The following is an 18,435-nucleotide window of genomic DNA, read 5'->3' on the forward strand; positions in this document are numbered from 1 at the left end:
TTTTTGCCATGCTTGTTTGAACCTGTTAATGGATGAATTGGCCGTAGCTCAGTGCTAGACTTTTGTTAAGCATCTTGTGTGCATCCCTGCCATGTATTTTGTTGTCATGTTTGTGTGCTGTAGCATGTTCATTTCGTTGCATTTAGATGCCTACTTGCTGTAAATCGCAGACCGGTGTCATTTTTGAATCGCTTGCCATTTCCAAACCGTAACTCCGATTCCGGCGTTCTTTATATCGTTTTCAAGCGATTTCATCTCATCTTTCCAGTGGCACACTTGGATTTCCAAGTTGAGGCCAGGTTCATGAATTTCCTGTCATATCTTGCATTTTGCATCCCGCATCGCATCCCGCATAGCATATCATCTTTGCATCGAGTTGTTTGAGTTTGCATGTGGTTGATTGTATCCTTGTTGCTTATTTGTCTTGTTTGGGTAGAGCCGGGAGACGAGTTCGCTAAAGAGGAGCCCGTTGAGTTTGCTTTCGAGGATCCAGCCAACTCTGACAACTGTGCAGGCAAGATGATCATACCCTCGAAATCACTACTATCTTTGCTATGCTAGTTTGCTCGCTCTTTTGCCATGCCAATGCTACGATGCCTACCACTTGCTTGCAAGCCTCCAAAATTGCCATGTCAAACCTCTAACCCACCTTTGTCCTAACAAACCGTTGATTGGCTATGTTACCGCTTTGCTCAGCCCCTCTTATAGCGTTGCTAGTTGCAGGTGAAGATTGGAGGCCGTTCCTTGTTGGAACATCTTTTATTTACTTGTTGGGATATCATTATATTGCTATGTTATCTTAATGCATCTATATACTTGGTAAAGGGTGGAAGGCTCGGCCTCTCGCCTAGTGTTTTGTTCCACTCTTGCCGCCCTAGTTTTCATCATATCGGTGTTACGTTCCTGGATTTTGCGTTCCTTACGCGGTTGGGTTATAATGGGAACCCCTTGATATTTTGCCTTGATTAAAGCTTTTCCAGCAATGCCCAACCTTGGTTTTACCATTTTCCACCTAGCCTTTTCTTTCCCTTGGGTTCTGCAGACTCAAGGGTCATCATTATTTTAACCCCCCCGGGCCAGTGCTCCTCTGAGTGTTGGTCCAAACCGTCAGCCGCCGGTGGCTACCAGGGGCAACTCTGGGCTGGCCTACCGGAAGTTTGGACAATCTGAGTGTGCCCTGAGAAAGAGATATGTGCAGCTCCTATCAGGATTTGTCGGCACATTTGGGCAGTGTTGCTGGTCTTGTTTTAACCTGTCGAAGTGTCTTGAATTACCGAGATACCGAGTCTGATCGGAATGTCTTGGGAGGAGGTCTATTCCTTCGTTGACCTTGAGAGCTTGTCATGGGCTAAGTTGGGACTCCCCTGTAGGGATTTGAACTTTCGAAAGCCGTGCCCGCGGTTATGGGCAGATGGGAATTTGTTAATGTCCGGTTTTAGATAATTTGAACCTTAATTAATTAAAATGAATCAACTGAGTGTGTTACCGTGATGGCCTCTTCTCGGCGGAGTCCGGGAAGTGGACACAGTGTTGGAGTAATGTTTGCGCAGGTTGTTCTCTAGTTTCTCGCTCACGCTTTGCCTCCTCTTCTCGCTCTCTTTTGCGAATAAGTTAGCCACCATACTTGCTAGTCGCTTGCTGCAGCTCCACTCATATTTTACCTTGCCATACCTATAAGCTTAAATAGTCTTGATCGCGAGGGTGCGAGATTGCTGAGTCCCTGTGGCTCACAGATTACTATTACACCAGATGCAGGGCCTGATGATTCCGCTCCAGGAGACGCATATGAGCTCAAGTGGGAGTTCGACGAAGACTCTCAACGTTACTATGTTTCCTTTCCCGATGATCAGTAGTGGTGCCCAGTTGGGGGTGATTGGGATCGTGTCGCATGTTGGGTTCTCTTTTATTTTGGCACCGTAGTCGGGCCATGAGTGTTTGGATGATGTAATGTTATTTATGTACTTGATTGACGTGGCGAGTGTAAGCCAACTATGTTATCTCCCCTTTATGATTTATATTACATGGGATGTTGTGAAGATTGCCTAACTTGCGACATATGCCTTCAATGCGATTATGTCTCTAAGCCGTGCCTCGACACATGGGAGCTATAGTCGCATCGAGGGTGTAACAGACCGCGCGCCATTCGAAATTTCCTCGGCCTGACGCACGAGGAGATGTACAAGTTGTTCTTCGAACCTCAAGTGGAGTCCCCGGAAATTACCGAGGACATGGGCCTGAGTAGCAACCGTGCCGCCGAGCAGGTAAGGCATCTTCCGACCGAGCGTACTACCTCTCCTTTGATGCGAAGTTATTTCTGAAAGTTTGCTTTTTGACCAGGTCTGGCTAACGACGGAGAAGTTGATTCGGTGCTCGGCCCCCCTCCCTGAGGGTTTGGAAAATCCGATATTGGAAAAGATGCTCCAGACCGCACCTTGCCCGGAGCCCTTGAAGGAAAATGCGGGCGGTCGCAGGCCCCAAACGCTGGCCGCTCCAGCCGAGCGAGCGAGCGTCTTCACGAAGGAAGACGACCAGAAGAGGAAAAGGATTGCGTCTGGGGATTCAAAAGCTGAAGCTTCGAAACAGGAGAAGAAGTCTCCCACAGAGGGTCCTACCCCGGGGGGTGCGGTTACCGCACAAAGTCCTCGGGGGGATCAATTCTCCCACGAGTCGTAAGTGACCCAAAATACCTTAATAGTACAGATATGTCGTCTTTTCTTCTGAGAAGATAACCACTGCATGTATCTTTGCAGTTCGGGCCTTAGCCCCTCTCAAATGCGCTCGTCTTTGGGGGATCTTCTTCCAGAGATGATGGAGAGCGAAACGCCTCCTCCGGACTCCTCCGCTCCGGAAGCGGGCGACCCTGAAGTGTCGTCGCGGAGGGCCTCTCCGAGTCCAGCGAGGCCAGAAGATAATCCCGTCGACCCCCGAAGTTCCCAGTGTACGACTCCCGAAGAGAGCAGACAAACGAGTCCGGCACCGTCTAGTGTGCGGTCGGATGTTCTGAGGGAGTTGGTGGGGCAAGCGGCCATCCCAGATGAACACAGTGTGCTGATGAATATGATGATGGAGAGAATCTTGTCCGCCGAAAGCGGATTGCATAAAGCTTTTATGAGTCTAATGACAGGTTTTGAGGTACGTAAAATAATGTATGATAGTCCTGCACATGCTAAGTGTGCCCTGTGTAGATAGTAGCCCCTGAGACTCTGGTTGTCGTTGGGAACGACGACGATCAGAGGATCATAATCCCAGGTAGTAAGTAGTAATCATACTGTTTGTATGAGCAGGTGATGGAAGCTCCGGTGGCTAGCCGGACTAGCGAGTTTGCCCATTTAAAACGGCAGTTGGATGCGGCAGACGCCGACATCGAGCTTGTTAACAAAAGGCTTGACGAGGCGCAGGGTAGGTGTTATTATCTGGTAAACTCCGCATAGTAAGAGCAGCATGAAGCCCGTATATTTAACATGTTATTACTGCAGATGGAGCTGCCACTGTTGAAACCTTGCGGGCGGAACTTGCCCGAGCCAAGGAACAAGCAAGATTGGGTAATGCGGCTGCTTTGAAGGTGGCCGAAGAGTTGCGAGCCGAGAAGGCTGCGCATGGCGAGAGCCGGGATAAGATGGCTAATATGGCCGTAGAATTAAAAGCCGCCGTCGACCGTTGCCAGGCTCTTGAAAAGGAAAACCAGGCGAAGGCATCGGACCTTGAGAAGGTTGCTGCAACGGGAAAAGACCTCCGCTCTGCTATGAGGGCAAAGAAGGAGGAGTTGCGGGAAGCTGGGGATATTGTAGCCGGGAAAACCTTTATGCTGCAGAGGAAGTTTGGAGATCCACGGTATGCCCCTCTGGATCGGCTGTGGAGTTCGGAGGATGCGTATATGGATTTGGCGGCGAGCGCTGCTGATGCGGCCAAGTACTTCAAGGGTCAGACAAACCGTGAAGTGGACCAGCTGTTTTGTACACAATTCCATTCTCCCGAGCATCCACTTTCGTTGTCTGACCAACTAGCCGAATGGGCCAAACTAAATAGGTTGTCCGGACTCGCCATGAGGTCTGTTGTGGATCAGCTATGGCCGGAAAGGCTAAAACCGAACAACTATTTTGGCTTGGTGCAGCAGTTCCTTGACGTGGTGCCGCGCATTAATGCGATGAAGAGGTCGGCGTGTATAGAAGGCGCACGAATGGCCTTTGCCCGTGCTAAAGCATACTGGGCGGAGATGGATGCTACCACTGTTGCAGCGCAGGATTCGGCCATAGGTCGAAGGGCTGCTGAGCACTACTTTGAGGAAGTTCTTGAGGGTGCTCGTTTGATAGAGACCCAGTGCTCAAAATTATTATGTTTGAATGACATGTAATCTCATTGTAAGCGAAATGCTTTTATAAATTTTCATAAGGCTACTTTTATACTTTTGCCTGAAAGTAATGTGGTGCCTCCTGGGCGGCCGTTTATGTATACATGTGTATAACCTGAAAGATTGCAGTCGTCGGCTTCAACCCCCACGCATATAATGCAGAGGTGTTCGCAGAAACACGCGTTCACACTTAACCCAACGTCTTGGTCCTATTAAGGAGGTGATAGCGGAGCGAGCGAGGCAACCGGACTATAATGCTTTAACACTTTCACTTAGCCATAGGAGTTTGACAGTGGGGCTACTAGATAGCCCCTGGTGGCTCCGCACTCTCCCGATCCCGGGGTGCGTATATGCCTGGCCGGAAAGCGGCCCTTCGTTAAGGCGGAGGAATTCTAACATTCCCATGGGTCATCGAGTGGTTGACCAGTCTCGCGCTAGATCATGACAGTCAGTTTTCGGCTTTCTCTACTGAGGTGCTTGTCCGGATGAACCAGGGCACAATCGCAGTAGTTCTCCTGGTGCTACCTTAGCCGGTAAAGCGGAGCATAAGGCACCAAAACACGGGAGCCGGGCAAACCCAACATTTGACCAAAGACAATGATTCGAAGCTGATGCATATAGGGCCAAACTCGCGACGCCGAACACTCCCTAAGGTATTCGGTCTTTGTGGTATAAACCGGGCCTAAATAATGGCCTTCGTAAGAAGCCCCTTATGTCCAGGTACGTGCATTGGTATGGCGTGGCCACATGCCAAGACGTCAGCATCCTTCTCAATGGTGGATATGTATCAACAAGAGACAGTAAAAAAGGTTTACGCAGGGTCTTAATCTAAAAAGAATCCTTGGAGCAGGTCCCTGCTGCACGTCTGCGCCTGTGTCTCCGTTGTGCCGTATCCTGGATGGGTGTGGCACGATGATCGTCTGTAAAAGAGAGGAATTTAGGTGAAAAAGGTTGTCGTGCAAAAAAGATAATTAAAGAAACTATGCATAATTTAAAATGAGGAGGAATGGCCACATGTCTGCGCGCGTTGAGCCCCTTGTAAATAGGGGTGTGACCATTTATTCGGTATAAGTAGCGACGCCGGACTCGATTAGTTGTGTCTGAGGTCTTGACGACCTATGGGGCACTTTGGCTAGTCCGGGCGCCTTTAGTGTGTGGCTGCCACGGCAGCCTCACTCTCTTCGGCGCGCAGAGATCGCTTGATATTTCCATGCACTGAAATGATGCCGCGTGGACCGGGCATCTTGAGTGTGAGGGAGGCGTAGTGTGGTATTGCATTAAAGCGAGCGAAAGCTTCGCGCCCGAGCAGTGCTTGATAGCCACTTTGAAACGGAGCGATGTGGAAGGTTAAATGCTCGCTACGGAAGTTATCGGGGGAGCCGAATATAACTTGTAGTAGGAGGGAGCCCGTCCAACGAGCCCCTGGGCCTGGCGTTACTCCTTTGAAGGTAGTATTGCTATGGCGAATTTGTGTTGGGTCTAACCCCATCCCGCGGATTGTATCCTGGTATATTAGGTTTAGGCTGCTGCCGCCGTCCATCAAGACTCGTGTGAAGTGATATCCACCAATTACTGGGTCTAATACCAAGGCAGCCCATCCTGCCTGTCGGATACTTGCTGAGTAATCGCGATGGTCGAAAATGATCGGTTGAGATGACCATTGGCAGGACTTCACGGTGACAGGCACTTGGGTATATTTTCCTGGGGGTGCCGCATTGTTTTTTTCCTTGATCATGTGTAGTACGTTTACTGTTTTGACTTCTGGTGGGAATTTCTTTTGTTCCCCAATGTCTTGCTTGGGAGGCTCGTCCTTGTCTTCACTTGGTGTATCCTCCCCCTTGTGTACGGCGTTGAGCTTGCCGGACTGCTTGAAGACCCAACATTCTCTGTGGGTATGATTAGCGGGCTTGCTAGGGTACTATGTATCTGACATACCTGGTCCAGAATTTTGTTGAGGCTGAACGGTTCATTCCTGGTGCCTTTAGTGGGCGACTTTTGACCTGGCCTGGAGCTTTTGAATCCGGCATTTACTGTCGTGCCCTTCGTGCTGTCTTCTTTATTCCGGCGTTTGCTATTGCTGTTGCGCCGTGATTTCCTGTTTCCATCTCTAACTTCAGATGTACTGGGGTCGCTGGTGCTGCATCTGGCTAGCCAGCTATCCTCACCCGCGCAAAAGCGGGTCATAAGGTTTGTTAATGCGGCCATCGTTCTCGGCTTATTTTGGCCGAGGTGTCTGGCGAGCCATTCGTCACGGACGCTATGCTTGAAAGCTGCCAAGGCTTCGGCGTCCGGACAGTTGACAATCTGGTTCTTTTTAGTGAGAAACCTGTTCCAAAGCTTTCGGGCTGACTCTCCGGGCTGTTGAGTTATATGACTCAAATCGTCCGCATCCGGAGGTCGGACATAAGTTCCTTGAAAATTTGCTCGAAAGGCGTCTTCGAGCTCTTCCCAACTTCCAATGGAGCTTTCGGGGAGGCCTTTGAGCCAGTGACGAGCTGGCCCTTTGAGCTTGAAGGGTAAGTATTTGATGGCGTGGAGATCATCTCCTCGAGCCATATGGATATGAAGGATATAGTCCTCAATCCAAACCCCAGGGTTTGTTGTCCCATCGTATGCCTCTATGTTTACGGGCTTGAATCCCTCTGGAAATTCATGGTCTAGCACCTCATCGGTGAAACATAGGGGGTGTGCGGCACCCCTGTATCTGGGTGTACCGCGTTGTTCTGATGCTTGTTGTGTTGCATTATATGCTGGGGCACGCTTGCGTGGTCCATAGATGGATCTTGTTGCGCCGTCCTTTGGGTGCGAGCCCTCGCGTGGGTCGCGTGTTGTATTGTGAGCGGCATTGTATGCCGTTCTGTGTTGATAGAGGGGTCGTCTATCCGACCAGGTGGTTGCTTTGATATTTGGTTGTGGGGGGTTGGAGGCCTCCTCATCGAATTCGGGTAGCAGCTTCCGCTTTGGGTAGCTCTTTGAGGGGCGATCGTCGCCGTACATTGCTGCTGTATTAAGTATTTTACTCCATCTGAATTGGAGTTTGTTTTGTGCGGCCTTGAGCCTTCGCTTCTGCTTTTTAAGGCTCCTTGCAGTGGCAACGAGCCTTTCGCGGGCATTCTGATGCTCCGGGTGCCTGTCCGGCGTTATGTCGTCCGGACCATTATCCCTGATAGGATTTGTTTGTTCGGTTTGGATATCCGGATTGCCGTTGTCCGGCAGCGGTTCGCCCTGCTCCAGCGCTGGGTCTGTGTGATCGCTATTTCTGTCGAAGCGGGATTTGGGGCGGCGCTTGCGTCGCCGTTTTGACTGCTTTTCGAGGGAACAGGCCTTCGGCGCGTCCTTCCGCTCCTCGTCGTCATCTTTTGGTGCGTCCACCGTGTATATGTCATATGACGAGGTGGCGTTCCAGGGCCCAACAGGCACTGGTTCTTCATTGTCTCCTTCATCGGCGTCCATACCGTCGATGTCTTCGGAGTCAAAGTCGAGCATGTCGGTTAAATCGTCGACAGTGGCTACAAAGTGGGTGGTGGGTGGGCTTTGAATTTCTTCATCGTCCGTACTCCAACCTTGCTGGCCGTAGTCCGGCCAGGGCTCTCCTGATAAAGAGAGAGACTTCAGTGACTTCAGGATATCGCCGAAAGGTGAGTGCTGAAAGACATCCGCGGCCGTGAACTCCATGATCGGCGCCCAATAGGATTCGATCGGCAGGGGCGCGGAGGGTTCGGAGTCCGGAGAAGAATCCGGCTTCGTGGAGTCACGAGTCTCGCAGAGTACAGGGCTGGTGTTCGGCTCAATCGCCGTTGGGATCACAGCCCCCGAGGTGGCGTCCAACCGCCCATCCTCGATCGGCGCGGCTGGCTCCGAACTAAGGGTCGAAGCCGACGCGCGTGCGGCCTCCAGGGCACTGTTCGGCGGCAGAGCTAGATCATGCTCGGCATGACAGTGTGGCGCGCTCGGCGGTGGTTCGAGTCCGTCGAAGATCAAGTCCCCGCGGATGTCAGCCGTGTAGTTTAAATTTCCGAATCTGACCTGACGGCCAGGGGCGTAGCTTTCGATCTGCTCTAGATGGCCAAGTGAATTGGTCCGCAGTGCGAAGCCGCCAAAGACGAAGATCTGTCCGGGGAGGAAGGTCTCACCCTGGACTGCATCGCCATTGATGATCGTAGGAGCCATCGGGCCTGACGGCGACGGCACAGAGGAACTCTCAATGAAAGCACCAATGTCGGTGTCAAAACCGGCGGATCTCGGGTAGGGGGTCCCGAACTGTGCGTCTAGGCCGGATGGTAACAGGAGGCAAGGGACACGAAGTTCTACCCAGGTTCGGACCCTCTCGATGGAGGTAAAACCCTATGTACTGCTTGATTAATATTGATGATATGGGTAGTACAAGAGTAGATCTACCGCGAGATTAGAGAGGCTAAACCCTAGAAGCTAGCCTATGGTATGATTGTTGATGTGTATGTTGTCCTAAGGACTAAAACCCTCTGGTTTATATAGACACCGGAGAGGGTTAGGGTTACATAGAGTCAGTTACAATGGTAGGAGATCTGAACATCCGTATCGCCAAGCTTGCCTTCCACGCCAAGGAAAGTCCCTTCCGGACACCGGACGGAGTCTTTAATCTTGTATCTTCATAGTCCAGGAGTCCGGCTGAAGGTATAGTTCGGCTATCCGAACACCCCCTAATCCAGGACTCCCTCAGCTAGGATGTGTCGGGCCTTGAAGACGATGGTTGCTGGATCTTAGAGGGACTTGTTGTTTTTTTATATTCTCCAGGGTTGTCCATGCAATTGTTCCCATCCTTTGGTTGTGCTGGACCATTCTAGTGTGTGTTAATGTGTTTGCGAAAGGACCGGATCTATTATAAAAGTTCATCGAAAGTACAAAACATCTCAAACATAATAAAAATTATATCGATATTCTGAGACCACCGAACAACCGCTGCTGCAGACGAGCCGCCGACGCGCCGCTTTCGCTACTCCCCTACCGGAGCCGACTTGATCTTGTTGATGATAGTCGGGAAGTATTCGCGCACGTGCCCCTAAGGACCAGCGCCCTGGAGTCGTAATTGTCATCTTCGAACCCTTGCATATATCTGAAGCGTCTGACACCAACTCTTGCCACATGACGAGAAACCTCATCGTCTCAAAGAGATGAAAGAAATCTTAGTCGAAGCTTTGCTGGCTATGTCCAAACGGACAAACTCGAGGAGGATCAGAGCCCGGAAGACAAACTCAAAGAAGAAGCGCCGCCATCTCCCCCCCCCCCCCCGAGCATCACGCCTGGGAGGACTAAAAAAATCCTAACAAGTAATAATGAGAGCAGAGGCACCAGGATGTGTTGATATAATGAGCATGTTTGATATTCTAAAAAAGAGACCGGTGTATGCGTCGAAGGGCGGAGAAAAGTTCTACTACCAATTTAAGTATGAAAGCTCCCAATTTACTGTAAATATCGCGGAGAGTTTGGACACCAACACGAAGAGCGTGGTAACGGAGAACATGACAGGTCAACAATTTAGTGGGATGATTTCATTCATGCTGAAAGGGTGAGAGGCCGAGGCGGAGGTGCTAGATGATGCTCTACAGATGGTAACGTAGGTGAAAGGAGCGGGTATGGGTCAGGTTCGCGCGGTGTGGGAGTCTGGGAGAGCGTTGTGGAGACTTCTTTCCCTGGTGGTAGTTGGAGTTGGAACAGTGTGTATAATGCCCAAGGAAAGGATGAGGGCACGAAAGCTCTGGAAGGATTGTCAAGTAATAAGGGAAGTAGACAGGATGCTCGGATGAATGAACTGAATGTGCTTGGGAAGAGGCTGTCATATGACTCAGGTGTGGCGGTAAATCAAAACTTAGGTGTAATTGTACCTATTGGTGCTATTGTCTCATCAAAAGTTTCTCATATTGTGGACTAGTTAGTGGCTCCGTGGATGGTGATGAAGTTGAAGCCACACATAATGGATTGTGAGTACACCACATAAAAATGTCAACAAAAGGAAGCTCAAAGGAAGTGATGGATTGCCAATTGACAATAACACATTGGAGATATCAACAACCTCTGAGGTGGAGGACCACCGGGAGCATTGAAAACCTCGCTTGGAACTGTAGTGGTATGCTATCAACCACGATAGTTCGGGAGCTCTTGGATCTCCAAGGGCGGATTAGGGCAGCCGCTATTTTTCTTCCGGAGTCACATTTAAATAATGAGGGGTTATGTGCTTCTTCAAAAGTTGGATTTTAATTTCATTTTTGTATGGAGAGTGATGATCGCTCTAGCAACCTTGGTTTTATTTTATCAAGAATATAATAAAGCGGGGTTGAATTACTTTGGTCATTATTTCATCGATGTGTTGATTAGAAATGGGATGAAGATGATTGGAGGTTGTCTGGATTTTATGGTCACCCGACATGGAGCGAGAAGCACGTGGCTTGGATTGGTATATTGGGGATTTACATAGAAAAAGCTCTCGCCCGTGGATTATCATCGGAGATTTTTGTGAAATATTGTTTGCTAGTGAGAAGGAAGGGGAAACATGAGACCAGAAGCTATGATGAATTGGTTTGGAGATTGTGGCCTCGAAGACATGGATTGTTTGGGTGATTCATTCACATGGCAAAGAGGAGTCATTCATGAGAGATTGTATTTTGTTGTTTCTAACACAAAGTGGTCAATAAAATCCCCAAAAGCAACTCTTATGAGTTCTATGTTCACTCGGACCATTGGTCTTTGGTGTTCGATACATGGTACTATGATCTTGTTTTACTTGGGCAGCCAGGTGGAGAAGGCAAGAATTTTACATCTTGGGAAAGGGAAAAGCAAACCAGTGTGGGCCCTTCTCATGTAGCTAGAGCAAAAGCAGTGCATAAATTAACAATGTGCATCATCTATTCATAACATTGATTAACATTGACCATCTTTCATTCGAGGCCACCTATATGTGAAGAGTGACGTGTATGGCTCCGACGGTGTGCTGCTCAAGATGCTCTGTGGCCTAAGTGTGTTGGACCCGAGCCACACTAGGGAGAAGGGTAACTTGGTTAACTAGGCAAAGCCACTCTCATCTTACTAGAGGAGGCTCAGTCAGCTGATGGACAACCGGCTTGAGGGGCACTACCATGCTTGAGGGACCTTCCATGCAACTCAATTCACTCCCAAGTGTATGCCAGATGAACCCAAGAGCCGCCTGTCCATAAAGAAAGTGGTAGAGACGACCGAGTAGATCGAGTCGATGAAGAGCAAGTTGAAATCTAGGGAGACTAGATGAGACACTCGTTGGTAGCGTGTGCCGATGGAATTCCACGAGGAGTGTCATCGCTAGGATGAACTCTAGGGGCATATATTCATGAGAACCGAGGTGTACATGATATGTAACCATGTAGGTGATATCCACGTGAGAGTTTAAAGGCAAACCAACACCACACCATTGTTTTCTGTTGTCATGATGAAGTTGTGCCGGTCGTGATGATCAATGTAATAGTGTAGCGATATACAGAGATTTTTAGCGATTGGCATACTCATACTCATCCAATGATTTTTCTACCGAGATGTCGTGGGCTCTTTCGATCTGTGGCGAGCTCGTATATAATTTGTTGCATACACACAAGTGCTATATTGCTATGATTCTAGGCGTCCGATAAATATTTTGAGTCATGATGCGAATGTGTTTTTGTGTTGTTGCGTGCAATGCTTTTTTATTCCGCGATTTGATTTTCTATGTTGTAAATATTACGATTCATTGCCTATATAGCTTTGTGTTGAGTGTCATGCCAAAAATGTGACTTTTTTCTGCACATCTTTTTATCACACCTCGGGAAAAATATTGCAACGATTTAATCACATATTGCTTGTCAAACTTTGAATCATGTTACGATGCAAAAAAACAACAAGAAGAAGAGTCGTGCTATGAATATCTCCCGTACGTTTTTTGTATGATACACCAGATCAAATAATTAGTAAACAACCACTTGGAATGAGTGGTTAGCTATCTCAAAAACAATCAGTAAACAACGATAATGCTAACTGGCGAGCATTCGCTCAAAAGAAACTCCTAGCCAACGCCCTCGCAAATGTTTGATCTACAGTTTTCTTTTAGATGCCTTATCTAATAAGGAATTGCCATGCTAGTTTTAAAAAATTGCCACCCGTCAATAACTAAAATTGCCATGGAAATCATTGTAAATGTCATCCTCCCGGTGAATGTTCGTCAGCTAAGAGAGTCCATAAACAATTGGTGTATGTAACGGAAGTATAACGGACATTTGGATTTCAAAACTGCCTTACGTACAATATTTGCCCCATACGATATTGTACGACAAGACACAGGCCCGTTCCCAACGTTTGGGCCCACTACACCAGAACAGTCTGCTCGTACCCAAAATCGTATGAAGGTTGATCGGGGAGCAATTAGTTAACGAGCGCTTCTTGGGGAGCCTCACAACGATCAGCGCCACTTGGCGCGCTCTCAGTCATTCGCCACGTGTCGCGCTCTGAACGCTCCCTTCGGATTTTTTTTTCTATTTTTCTGCATGTGTTTTTGGATTTTTAAAATGGGTTTTTCTGTTTTTTTCGACGTATTGGTTTCTCCCGGTCTTTCTTAGCTTTTCGATCAAAAAAAATTTCGAATTTTTTTGCACGAAAATACGTGTTTTCTTTTTTTTTCTTTTGCGAAAGTCACGGTTTTTTTCGCAAGAGGCACGACCGTGCCTTTCGGAAACGAAAAAAAGTCGTTTTTTCTTTTTTTTTTTATTTCGCAAGAGTCACGGTTTTGCTTCCGCGAGAGGTACGGTTGTGCTTTCGCGAGAGTCACGGCCGTGCCTCTCGGAAAGGGAAAAACAAAAAGTGTTTTCTGTTTTTTCTCTTTCGCGAGAGTCACGGTTTTGCTTCCACAAGAGGCACGGTTGTGCTTTCGTGAGTGTCACGGCCGTGCCTCTCAGAAAGGGAAAAAATACGCGTTTTCTGTTTTTTTTTCTTTCGCGAGAGTCACGCTTTTGCTTCCGCGAGAGGCACGGTTTTGCTTTCGCGAGTCACGGCCGTACCTCTCGGAAACGAAAAAAAACGCGTTTTCTGTTTTTTTTTTCCTTCCACGAGAGTCACGGTTTTGCTTCTACAAGAGGTACGGGTGTGATTTCGCGAGAGGCACGGGCGTGCCTCTTTCGGAAAAGGAAAAAAACCGTGCTCCCGGTTCAATTTTTTCACCCGGTTTTTTCATGAAATAAAAGTTCGTCAAAACCTATCAACATGGGATCTAGTTTTGAAGATCTCGACGCGAGGAATCCAATGATAAAAACGGTTCGAGATTTGGACGCGCGGTTTAAAAGATAAAACGTTTTGAATAAACGGATCTACGAAAAAAAGGAAAACTCCTAGGTTACGACAAGTGGCGCGCTGCATGTGCGCCATTTGTGCGCCACTTGTCGCAACCTAAGAAAGTGGAGTGTTCTTTGCAACGGATGAGACTTGCCTGCTCCTCCATCCGTGCTCCCGCATACGTGGCATGATTTGATTCGAACAAAATAAGACCCGACCCCATCTCTTAAAATTAGGGGAAAGATGATTAGATTATTAGAAAGAAAAAAGATAAAAGGACAGCAGTAAGATAAACTGGAAGTATGGATGGAAGCATCGGGAGAGAGCAGACAAGCCGAATTCCTTTGCAACGAGTATCCCTTAATTAGTGATTTCGGGTTGATCCTACGTATAGCAGCGCTCTTTGGATTTAGCGTCCTATACACATGTCGGACCATTGCGACTTGGCAGCCGGCCTGCAAAGCAACTGTGTACTACTGTATTTGTGTTAGCGTACAGCGAGCCACGTGTACCAATTTTCGTACTCGATGCTTAATGCGCCCTCACGGTCCGGCCCCGACAAGGCCGGCCATCAAGCTCGCCAGCCTCTGTCCCGCCTCGCCCTGCCTGACAACGTCAATGTCGCCCCCGACGGAGCACTCCTCGCCCGCTGCCTGCTCGTCGCTGCCGGCGCACCACTGTCCCGGCGTGACGCCGTCGAGCGGTCGCCTGAGCAGCTCCTCGTCTATCCTCTGCAGCAGCGCCTCGTCGCCGTCGTCACCGAAACGGCCGGCGAAGGCCGCGCCGCTGCTCACCACGGCGTCGTACCGCGACCGGTGAGGCGGCGCGGCATCCGGGACGGCGATCCGGAAGGTGTGGTTGACGGCGCTGTTCTTGAAGTGCGCCGAGTTGGCCATGACCGTCTGGAAGTAGAACTCCATGGGGTTCAGGGCGTTGCTGAAGTACATGAGCAGCGTCCTCGGGAGGTTGTCCGGCGCCACCACGCAGTGCTTGACGAAGGCCCGGCTCAGTATCGTCCAGGGAGAACCTTTGAAGAGCTCGAACGCATCAGGCTTCGGACGGTGCCCCGACGAGAAGGAGATCTCGGCGTTGGTGTTCTGCAGGAGATTCTGGTCCAGAACGACCATCGGCGCGGTCTCGGAGTCCATCCTGTGGTCGATGAAGTTGAGGTCCCTCGGCACGGTGGAGAAGGCGTAGAGAAGGTCTGCGCAGCGCACGCCACCATTGGTTTTGTCAGTGACATGAAGAATCATCAATCGGAGCAAGGAAAATGGCGAGACGTGACGGATTGCAGCTCACCGTCCTGAGACACGAGCGGGTAGTCCGAGGCGGCGAGCGTGACGAGCCAGTCCCAGTCGGCGCCAATCCTCATGAGAACGGAGGCGCCGCGGAGCACGGCGGCGACGGCGGACGCGCCGCGGCCGTCGACCGGGCTCCCCTTGCCGACGACGTGCACGTTGCCGTACTCGAGGAACGGCTGCTCCGACCTGACGTAGCCGGCCAGCCGCGCCCGCTCGTACGCGCCCGCGCCGGCGTCCAGGTGCAGCAGGTACCGGTTCCTCGGATGGTACACGGCCTTGAGCAGCCGCGTCATCCTGACGGAGTCGCCGTGCCCGCCGGAGATGTAGTACGCGAGCACCGGCGGGTACCCGGCCCCGCGCCTCGGCACGGTCGCCGGCGGCGCCGTCGACGCCGCGTCGGCGGCGTCCGGGCTGTAGGGGTCGTCGTACCCATACGCCGCATCCCTGAGGAAGGAGCTCGACGCGTAGCCGAGGACCAGCAGGCCGGTGGTGAGCGCGGCTAGCGACGCGAGCCCGGCACACGGGGAGCACGCCAGGAGCCAAGAAGCGCGAGGCATTGCGTGTATTCGATCAGACCCTCTCGCGGCCGTGCGTGTGCCGGTGGAATGGTCACCGGCGGTCCGGTACTAGTAGTAGCCCTCTTCAGCTTCTGGGTGTCAACGCTTGTGTTAGGTTGGGATCGATCATGGAGAGGCAGCACATAAGCACTGACGCCACCGCGTGGTGCCGATAATTAATAAAATTGGACATGGACGGAGAAGATATCTCCTCTTGATTTCTTGTTTTCTATCTGTTCCCTTGGTTTCATGTTCTATATTCTTGTGACATATGGTATGGATTCTTTTTTTTAGGATCATATGGTATGGAAATTAACATGAACTGTATCTGTATGTATACATGTATAACAAAGGAGAGGACGTGCTTCCAAGGAGACGCGAGCCGGCAGGCCGGGGCGGCCATGTCGCCAATCGTCCCAGCATCTCAATCATTGATAGCTGATGCATGGAGGATAGGCATGTCGACGTCTAGCGGCCGGCCGTCGCGCGTGCACGATCAGGGTGTGCTTTGTGGCCGCGAGTGCACCGAAACTACTTTGGGCACGGTAGCCGTTGGAGAAGTGGCAGCGCTTACGGCTCGGGGTAGACATTCCGTGTAAACCGAAAATTCGATTTCCACCTTTCAGTATTTTTTTCTAAATTCGGTTAACAAAATCAAAACCTGAAAATTAGAGCTCCAAATAGCTAACCGAAAATACTGCGTGGGCTTAGGTTTATACTGATATAATGAACATTGAGGTCGACTCCCAAACCCCTGAATGGTAATTTTGAGATGGCGATGAATGCTCTCCTAGGCGACTCGCGGGGCAGCTCCCCGCCAGCGACCCTGCGCCCGCCCTCGGCCTTCCCCCGCCGAGCTCGATGGCCTCCTCGCCCCCTCCCTCTTGTTGCCCTCGTCCCTGCCCGTGCAGGGTGGGCCCCTCGGTGTGCAGACTAAGCCGCCGACGAGGACCTGGCCTCGGCACGAGCTGTGGCAACTAGGCGTCTGCCGAGAAGCCTGTGATTTGGGAATGGATTGGCGGCGACGGTCACGGCCGAGCTGGGCCTGTTGAGTATCGTAATGATTAAAAAATATAGCATAGACTAGGAATTATTCTAACTTGTCTTGTACTCTAAGAAAATAATATATAATGATCAGATGTTCCCGAACTCCCGAAAACAATGGTCCAGGTTGGGATGTACCACCGGCCTTCAGATTATACCAATGGCCCAGGTTGTGTGTTCAGGGACTACATCTTGTGTTTTGGAACTTTTGCAGAATATGTGATGAAATGTTGTTGGCCCTGTGTATTTTTCATTCCACACTTCTGTGCCTACTTAGCAAAAATTGCATATGCATAAGCCACAATGTTTACAACTTAAAAAGTTTAGGAAAAACACAACCGTGGAAGTTTGAAATATGAAACTGCATGACGTTCAGATAAAGAAAAAAAATGACTTTTCTTCATTGAAAACGTTACCTGACATGCTCCGCCAGATGATTGTAGTGTTCTGTAGAAAACTTAGACAAAAATAATGAAATATGTTTGCAAACCGAGTCCTATTTTAAAAAATGCATGCAAGATGTACAAATAAAAAAACTATGAGCAGAGTGATTTTGTTGTGTTTAATTTCAGCTAAAATGAGAAAGAAAATTTCCAATCACTCTCTCTCTAAAGTTGACGCGAGAAGTTCAAATATAAAAAACATAAGTTCATGTATAGTAAAAGTGGTGCAATTAAAATTTTCAAAGTGAAAGTATACATTCTAAATATTGGAGAGCTCGTGAAAACAAAAACCGCCACCCAAAAAACACCACCACCAACTCAAAAAAGCGGCTTTTATGGCTACGAGCACACGCGCACAAACACACATATTTATAATAAAATGATTTTATTTGTTAAAAAACCCCTAGAAGTTCAAATCTAAAAAACAAAGCAGTTCGATGGTAAAAAAATTCAGATTTTCCTCATTATTAGAGAATGAAAACAAGAAGTTTAATTTTTAAAAATGGAGTAATACAAAATTCATAAAAAAAGGATGTTCACCATTTGTAGTAAAAAATCTAGAAGTTCATATTTAAATTACAGACCAGTTGAATATTTATTACAATAAATGATTTTTTTGCTACTAGAAGAAATAAACCAAGAAGTCCAAATTATAAAATAAGAACAGTTCGATATTTATAAACTAAATTATAGTTTTCCTTTTAACTAAAAAAATAAAACCAAAAAGTTCGCTATAAAAAATAACGGAGTACATTGGCGTACACGGAAACTCAAATTCTTTTTGTTTCTAGGTAAACTAAAAGTAGGAAGTTCAAATTTTTTTGTTTTATGTTTATTTTAAAACCATATTTTTTAAGAATAAACTAAGAAGTTCAACTCAAAATAACACAGAAGTTTGAAGTCTATAAAAAACTAAGATTTTTTCTCGTACTAAAGAATTAAATGAAGAAGTTCAAAACTAAGAAGTTCAAATTTAAAAGGCCAAGAAGTTCATAGATTAGAAAAACTTAGGATTTACATGCTCAATTTTGATGAGTCACTACTGCAGGATGCTGATAAGGCGACACTACGATTAGAGACCCTTTGACGAAACTGTGTGCAATACATTAATCGCAAACAATGATGTAAAAAAACGTCAAAAAAGATGCAAAACGTTTGTGATGAATGATACATCAAACACGGTTCAGATTTTAGTTGCGTGTGCGATGAGGGGCATACGGTTGATCTGTACGAACTGTTTGCGATGAGACAGAACATCAGAAATGGGCAGCCAGATCAAGGTGTGTGCGATATACGACATACAGTTCACTCCGATGAACCGTTTGCGATGATTGAGGTGAACACAAGCGATTCGGCATAACAATATGTGTGTGATACCCAGCAAACAGGTCGGTAATCAGAATTGTGTGCGATCATTATAGACAGCCCATACGGTCTTTTTT

The 18,435-nt window shown here is 48.5% G+C and overlaps 1 protein-coding gene across 1 annotated transcript; it reads right to left on the bottom strand.

Annotated features, from left to right (window-relative positions):
• Positions 1-13,874: 13,874 nt before the first annotated feature.
• On the bottom strand, positions 13,875-15,646 carry LOC125548678 (beta-glucuronosyltransferase GlcAT14A). The gene is made up of 2 exons (XM_048712236.2): positions 14,948-15,646; positions 13,875-14,852 (listed from the first exon to the last, which is right to left on the bottom strand). Exons 1-2 carry the CDS (start codon positions 15,504-15,506, stop codon positions 14,191-14,193), a joined length of 1,221 nt encoding a protein of 406 aa, XP_048568193.1. The 5' UTR covers positions 15,507-15,646; the 3' UTR covers positions 13,875-14,190.
• Between the last annotated feature and the right edge of the window lie 2,789 nt (positions 15,647-18,435).

Source organism: Triticum urartu, chromosome 3A, assembly GCF_056163025.1.
Source record: "Triticum urartu cultivar PI428250 chromosome 3A, HENAU_Tu73, whole genome shotgun sequence".
NCBI classification, from domain to species: Eukaryota; Viridiplantae; Streptophyta; class Magnoliopsida; order Poales; family Poaceae; genus Triticum; species Triticum urartu.